General features: G+C 46.2%; 1 protein-coding gene across 1 annotated transcript; it reads left to right on the forward strand.

The window, feature by feature from the left end:
• Window positions 1–2,411: 2,411 nt before the first annotated feature.
• Window positions 2,412–5,664, forward strand: LOC149525708 (protein CFDP2-like). The gene is made up of 2 exons (XM_089776435.1): window positions 2,412–2,474; window positions 4,960–5,664. The coding sequence occupies exons 1-2, from the start codon at window positions 2,412–2,414 to the stop codon at window positions 5,662–5,664; spliced, it is 768 nt and encodes a 255-aa protein (XP_089632561.1).
• Window positions 5,665–7,965: the final 2,301 nt, after the last annotated feature.

Below are 7,965 nucleotides of genomic sequence, written 5' to 3' on the forward strand. Positions count from 1 at the left end.
CTGCTTCAAGTCAGTCTCTGCTACTGAGCTGTATGCAGGTGGCAGACAGTTCAGTGGCCAACATTCATTTGTATTTACGTGATTCAATCTCAAGTGTCCTGGTAGGGATTGGGAACAGTAAAACTGTTCAGGCAGCAAATCAATATTTTTCCAAATTAAAGATTGCATTCACAGCATTACTCGAAATTCCTTTGAAGTGGCACACAGGAATTAAATGCAAGTTGGTTTGCTTAAAGCTGTGACTATGTAACTTGATGGAAGTAGGATAATCAATGACCGGGCCTGCAGTTTATGGATTGGTTGTTGGCTGACCAGAATGCTGAAGAAGTCAAGTGTCCATTTTTTCTTAAGTGCTATTATTGTTTGAGGGTTCTGAGAAGAGTAAGATAGTGGCAAAGGACATGATTATCACAAGCAAAGGGACTAGTGGGAAGGGCTGGTACAATCAATGAGGTAAACTAGTATATTAAGTTGTATCTCTGATAAGTGTGGGCAGCGGCAAGGGGTACCAGAGAGATTTCTCTGCTTGAAGCATCAATGTGAGACAGCTCATGTACTTGATTTTCCTCAACAGTGGCAACCAGACATATCTCTACTGAAATCAATGGGGTTTCACCACTGACTTTGATGAAGTCTATTTCTGATTCTAACTGGTGTAAGCATTGATAAGAATTTATATCTCTAAAGTGATCATGCAGAGTGAAATAAATAACCCCATAATTAAGTTGTTACAGCACACATTGTACCATGTACTAAAACAATATAAACATTTTAGCTATTTGAAGTTGTAATATTTATTTATAGTATCTGAGGTCCTCAGACATCAGTGAATGAGAGGTGGGAAAGTAGCATTATCCTTATTTTACTTATTGGAAATTGTCATGCTTCAGTGGACTTGTGCGGGCTTAGCATCTCTCAAAGTCAGGCTCTGGGTATCCCCAGTTAGACACCCAAAATTTAAGCATCCCAAATATGTGATCATATTTGAAACATATGGCCCTATTATCAGTTTGTAGGGGGTAGGATGGCTCTCCAATAATAAAACAAACAGCATTTTTTTCAAAATGATTATTTAGAAATGTCATCTACAGAGAAAGTGTTTTGTTGGGTTGAAAACTTTCTGTACTATCCTTCAACCTACTAAGACTACTGAAGCAAATGCATTCTTTAATGCTCTGCTGAATGCCAACCACAGTGAAAAAAGGGACTGAGAGTTACATCAGCTCCCAAAATTCCAAAAACAAACTGCAGCATGAAACTGCAGAGCTGAAATTCATATGCAAACTTGACATGATCAGACTAGATCTGAACAGAGACTGGGAGTTGCTAGCTCACTGCAAAAAGTAATTTTCCTTCTTTTGGTATTCTCACCTTCTCATCAACTGTTAGGAATGGGCACATCCATCCTGATTGAATTGAATTCATTAGCACTGGTCCTTCGTATAGTAATGTAACACAGCCATCTCTGCAGGACTATTTATAATTTGTATCCAAGACTGACTCTTTTACAATAACTAAGCTTAACTCTGATACGATGGATTAACAGTCTAGAAAATGATAAAATGTTTTTGTGCACTTACTGTAATTATTCCTTTCATAAAATGGTCTGTAAATGGATAGATCTAGTAGAGGTTTTCTTTGTGTTAAGCCAAGTTATGATGCACTGAAGGACATGAAGAGATACAGATGTAGATATGTACAGACATAGACATATTAGAGTGTGTCTGTCTGTCTGTCTATGTGCAAGTTTGTTTGCTCAAGAACTTCTCCTAAAAGGTAAGAGCTAGGACCATCACATTTAGTATGCTGCTTCTTCTTATCATAACTTAAAGCAGGGTCAGGGTTTGGTTGTGCTAGGATGATTAGAAGCCCCAGAAAAAGGCTGTTTTCCATAACATGATGTGGGGCAGACTGAAGAGGGAGAGAAAATGCCCCTGGTAGGCAGGGAGGGAATTGGGGGGAGAGGAAAGGCCCCTGGCAGCTGAGGGGAAGGATGAAGGGACAGAAAACATTTTAATCAAAAGATTCTTTGCCATCTCATATCATCCAAACTCCCTCAGCCAAACAGCTTCCTTCACATTTAAATCTCCACAACCAAATTCATAATTGATTTTATAATAAAGTCAGCAAATATGTTATTAATGCTGAAAATAAATGTGGATAAAAAGGGGGGAAATAAATTTGCATGTGATACTTCAAACGTGATTTTTTTTAGCAGTTGATAGGTATACCAATTAAGTTTGGGAACTGCTGACTTACAGGATTTAATATCATTTATATTTATTATTATGCCTGGATCATTTTCCGTTATAACTTTACTTTTCACATAAAACATTACATCAGTTCAGTTTTTATACATGTTATGGCCAGATGACCCTAGCGAGACCCAAACAACAAGTGAGAGCGGCAGCATGGAACGTAAGAATCATGTACGAGACCGGGAAAACAGCACAGGTGGTGAGAGAAATGTCCAGGTACAAGATCAATATTTTGGGCATTAGTGAAATGAGATGGACTGACTTAGGGATGCTAACACTTGGTTCAGGGGAGACTTTCTGGGTAGGTCTAGACTACAGGCTTTTGTCGACAGAAGTTTTGTCGACAGATACTGTCGACAAAGCTTCTGTCGACAAAGAGCGTCTAGACTACATTCAGTTCTGTCGACAAAGCAAGCTGCTTTGTCGACAAAACCCTGTAGTCTAGACACAACCCTAGATGCAATAACACCTTCTGTCGACAGAACTCTGTCGACAGAAGGTGTTATGCCTTGTAAAATGAGGTTTACCAGCGTCGACAAAACTGCTGAGTTCTGTCGACGTTATGTTGACAGAACTCAGCAGTAGTGTTGACGCAGGTTTAGTTTTGTCGACAAAAGTCCACTTTTGTCGACAAAACCCGTCATCTAGACACTCCCCCTGTTACTCTGGAAGGTCAGATGGATAGCATCAAGAAGTAGTTTGCATCATCATGGATATTCAGGCTAAGAAGAGCCTTTGGGGATGTGAACCAGTCAACTCTCGTGTCATCAGAGCAAGATTCTTTTCCAGCTATGCCAAAACCACCATTATTCAATGCTATGCACTCACCGAACAAGCAACAGAGGAGGAGAAGGACTTATTCTATAGTACAGCGTTTCCCAAACTATGGGCCATGGCCCGATACCTGGCCACAGGAAAAAAATACCAGGCCTCAGCATGCCTGGTGACTGCTGGCAGGGCCGGTCTTAGGCCGATTCTGGCCCCGCGCCCCTGAACCCGGAAGTGCCGGCGAGTTACAGAGCCGGGGGCCCTGCTCCACCAATATGTGGAGCTGGGTCTCTCCCCCGGCTCTGCCTGGTGCGGGTGGAGGTCCCCCGCGTGTCCTCCCACCCCGCTCCCAGAGCGTCCCTGCCGTGTGCGGCTCCTACTCACCGCCTGCTGCTGCCCATGTGCGGCGTTGCACGTGGGTGGGGAGGACGCCCAAGCGTGACATGACATCACGGCCCTGGATTTTAAGAGTCTTCGGAGGCACGTGGCGGGGCCACGCTGGCTCCGGCGGCCTCCGGCCCCGCAATGTGGAAGGCAGAAGGTAGGAAACAGCAGCGGGCTTGTGCGGAGGGGGAGGAGTGGAAGGAGAAGGGGCTTGGATGGGGAAGGCACCAAGGGACAGGGTGCAGGAGAGAGACAAATGCCAGGGGGCCAAGTGCAGACAACGAGGGAAAGGGTAGAAGGGGAGTTGTCAGTGGGAGGGGGGACAGGGTGATGCTGGGAGAGGAGAGGAGAGGAGAGGAGAAGGGCATTGGGGGCTGGAGGAGGAGGTGCTGGGAGAAGGCTTGAAAGAAGGGGTGGGCATGAGAGAAGTGGGGATGGGACAAGTCACGTGTGAGGACACAGAGGGGCAGGAGGGGATAGGGCAGAGAGTGCTGAGGGGGTGGGTATCAGGGAAAAAGAGGGCAAAGGGGGCAGGGGCAGTAAGGGAAGGGGGAGGCACCAGGATGGTGCAGGGCTAAGGGAAGGTGCAGGTGCCAGAGAATTCTGGGGTGAGGAAAAGGGGAGAGCTGGCCACCGGAAGCAGCACTGGATGGGGGAATCGGGGCAGGCTGGGGACATTGGGGGGCTGGTGGAAGGAGGGCTGCCGGGGGATGCGAGGTTGGGGGCAGGGAGCTGGCCGGGGAAGATGGGGGGGGCAGAGAAGAAGTGGCAGCCGGAAGGAGGGCTGGATGCGGGCAGTGGGGCTGGCCAAGGAAGATTGGGAGGAGAAGCGGGGTGACCTGGCTGCCTGGGAGGGGGTTGGGGGAAGTGGGGCTGGCCAGAGGAACAGCAGGGAAAGCAGGGGGGAGGAATGAATCGGCCTTCAGGGAGTGGGACTGACCCGGCCATATGTAGATCTTGGGACACTGCCCCTGTTCCTCCCCACCCCCCGCAAAGCACAAAGCATGAGTTAGTCCAGCCTGGAATTCTATTGTCCCCCCCACACACACACCCCTCGAGTAGTTGCAAACTGTCTGGCTGGCAGACACACTCATGCAGCCTGAGCACATTTACCAGCCAGGCAGTTCGAAACTACAAACTGATACATCTAGTAATAATACAACTTACCTAATGAGAAAATACCAGACATGTTATATGTCTGGTATTTTCTCAGTTTGTTTTTTATGTTTATATTTTTGGGCTGTAAAAAGCAGTATTGAAAAAAAAGGGTTCCAACTAAAGTAAAAAGTTTGGGAAACCCTGGTCTAACCAGCTTTCTGTCTGTCTTACAGTCCATTTATCCAATCCATATTCCTTAACTTGCTGGCAAAAATATTGTGGGTGACCATATCAAAAGCTTTGCTAAAGCTGGCACTAGGGGCTTTGGGAGGACCAGAAACAACTTATTTGAATATTCATCATTTGATTAATGAATATGCAAATATGTAAATGAACATTATTGGTCCTCCAAAAGTTCGTGAATGGATTTACTGGTCCCCGTGTCAAAAAGTTTGGGAACCCCTGCTATAGCAACCTGCAAGAGCAGAGAGACAAGACACCTCGCCATGACATTTTGATCGTAATGGGGGATCTGAATGCAAAAGTCGGATCGGATAATGAAGGCTACGAATCCTGCATGGGCCCAGAGGGTGTCGGCGAAAGAAATGATAATGGACAGCGTTTTGTAGATTTGTGCCCGGAGAATGGTCTGGTGATAGGAGACACTGTCTTTCAACATAAGACAATACATAAGTTGACGTGGATATCTCCAGATAGAAGGACTTGTAACCAAATTGATCACATTGCTATCAACCAGAAGTGGAGAAGATTCATGAGAGATGTCCGAGCGCTGAGATTAGCAGATGCCAACAGCGATCATCATCTTCTTCTTTGCAAGCTGCAGCTCAAGCTGAAATGGCTGAAAAGGACAGACAGAAAGACTGGTGGCCAGCTCTTTGATTCCAGTAGACTAAAACATCCAACAGTGAAGATCCAGTTCACTCTAGAGCTGTCCAGCAGATTCAGCCTGCTCAAAGACCTGATAGATGATATTAATATCCACTGTGAGGAGATCCAGAAGGTATACCTGGAAACCAGCAAGATTGTATTGGGGTACAAGAAGAAACAGAAAAGGGAGTGGATTTCAGATGCTACATGGCAGCTCATTGAGAACAGAAAGGCGGTTAAACAGCACACAGTGACGAAGATAAAATAACAGCTGTACAGGTCTACAGGGACCTAAACGTTGCCATGAAGAGAAGTGTACGGAGAGATAAGAGAGCGTATGTGGACAATATTGCCATGGAGGCCCAGTCAGCAGTAGACAGAGGTGATACTAGGACAGTGTACAAGATCACCAAGACTCTTATAGGAGACTTTACCAACAAGTCTACTGTAGTAACAGACAAGAACGGGAAAATGCTGGTGACAGCAAAATAACAGCTCAGCAGGTGGACGGAACACTTCAGGGAGACTCTCAACAGACCAGACCCAGAGGAAGAGGCTGATACTAGAAGTATGAACCTCCAAGTAGACATGGAATGTGGGGACGTCGGTGAGCTGGAGATAGACGCTATCAAACAAACGAAGGGCAACAAAGCGCCCAGGGAAGACCAAATCACTGCTGAAATGCTTAAGGCAGACCCCAAGGCAAGCGCACAAGCTCTGAGGGGTCTCTTCAACAGGGTCTGGGAAGAAGAGAGGGTACTGGAGGCCTGGAAGAAGAGCATCATTGTGAACTTACCCAAAAAAGGCGATCTGTCCATCTGCGGGAATTGGAGAGGCATTAATCTGCTGTCTGTGCCGGGAAAGATTTTCTGTAGAGTCCTGCTACAGAGAATGCGAAAGGGCATTGAGAAAATCCTCAGGGAAGAACAGGTTGGCTTCAGAAGTGGAAGGTCGTGCATGGACCAGATCTTCGTCCTACACACCATAGTGGAGCAGTCAATAGAGTGGAACTCTTCGCTCTACATTAATTTCATGGATTTTGAGAAGGCGTTTGATAGCATCCACCACCCCTCACTCTGGAGGATTTTACAAGCATAGCAGGTTCCCTAAGAAGGTCATTAACGTCTTGAAGGACCTGTATGCTAAGAATCAATGCTGTGTGCGACATGAAGGACAGCAGAGTGACTGGTTTCACGTGAAGACAGGGGTCAGACAGGGCTGTGTAATCTCACCTGTTATCTTCCTTGTGGTCATCGACTGGGTGATGCACAGAGCCACTGAGGGCAGATCAAGGGGAGTGATATGGGGATCGACTGCTCGGCTTGAGGACTGCAACTTTGCAGATGACCTGGCGCTTCTCACGCATGATCAGCAGAACATCCAAGAAAAGACCGACATTGTTGACCGGACAGCCAGAAGTGTTGGGCTCAGAATTCACCCTGGCAAGTCCAAAGTGATGAAACTGAGGACAACTAACACCGATAAAACCACCATCATGTGTGAAGAGTTAGAGGAAGTAAATGACTTCAGGTATCTCGGCAGTTACATCTCGGCGGACAGCAACATTGACAAAGAGATCTCCGCTAGAATTGCCCTGGCAGTGCAAGCCTTCCAAAAGCTTAACAACATTTGGAAGTCATCACTGTGGCAGACCAGGACTAAACTGAAGATCTATAGGTCGACTGTGCGCTCAGTCCTGCTGTATGCCGTAGAGACTTGGAGGACTAACAAGAAGATTGAGAGCAGATTCAGAGGTTATGAAGGATGGTGCCTTCATCGTATCCTCAGAGTCCACTGGGAACAGCATGTTACCAACAAGGAGATAAGCCAACACACTGGCATCAACAATGTTGTGGATGAGATCAAGCAGAGACTCTGGAGATGGCTGGGGCATGTCCTTCGGATGAGTGAAACAAGACTCCCTCATATTGCACTCAGATGGACTCCACCTGGAAAGCGTAAAAGAGGGAGGCCGTTGGGCACCTGGAGGAGGATGGTGGAGGAGGACATGAAAAGGAAGGGCATGACCTGGGAAGAAGTCAGCCGGCTTTCTCAGGACTGTGAAGGCTGGAGAAGATTTGTTGGCACCTTATGCTCCATTAGGAGCGAAGAGGACTAATAATAATAATAATATGGCCAGATGAGACTCTTGTGTTCATCTAGTATGACCTTCTCCATAAACACAGGAATAGAAGTTCACCCAGTAATTTTTGCATCAAGCCCATAACCTTTTTAGCTGCAACAAAGCAGTTAGAAAGATATTCACTCATACATCCCTTCATTGGTTGTTCAAATGGCTAATTACCTTCTCTGTTAAAAATCAGCATCTTATTTCTAGTCTGAATTAATCTGAATTTGGATCTAGATACATCTTTTTTCTGCAAGATTGAAGATCCATTTACATTAGAAATTTATTTCCCATCGGTGACATGACATTCCTATACCAGGGGTAGGGAACCTGCTACATGTGGTTGGTCAGGGTTAGCCACTGGAGGGCCACCGGACAGTTTGTTTACCTGAATGTCCTCAGGCATGGCTGCTCACAGCTCCTGTTGGCCATGATTCACCA

This window comes from Pelodiscus sinensis, chromosome 1 (genome assembly GCF_052426305.1).
Source record: "Pelodiscus sinensis isolate ZL-2025 chromosome 1, ASM5242630v1, whole genome shotgun sequence".
In the NCBI taxonomy this organism is placed as follows: domain Eukaryota; kingdom Metazoa; phylum Chordata; order Testudines; family Trionychidae; genus Pelodiscus; species Pelodiscus sinensis.

Bases quoted from the DNA above. Each gene is read 5' to 3' on its own strand.
- LOC149525708 (XM_089776435.1), top strand. From the start codon at position 2,412: ATGGAACGTAAGAATCATGTACGAGACCGGGAAAACAGCACAGGTGGT. The intron at 2,475-4,959 runs GTACAAGATCAA...CGTGTCAAAAAG, and splicing joins GTGGTGAGAGAAATGTCCAG to TTTGGGAACCCCTGCTATAG.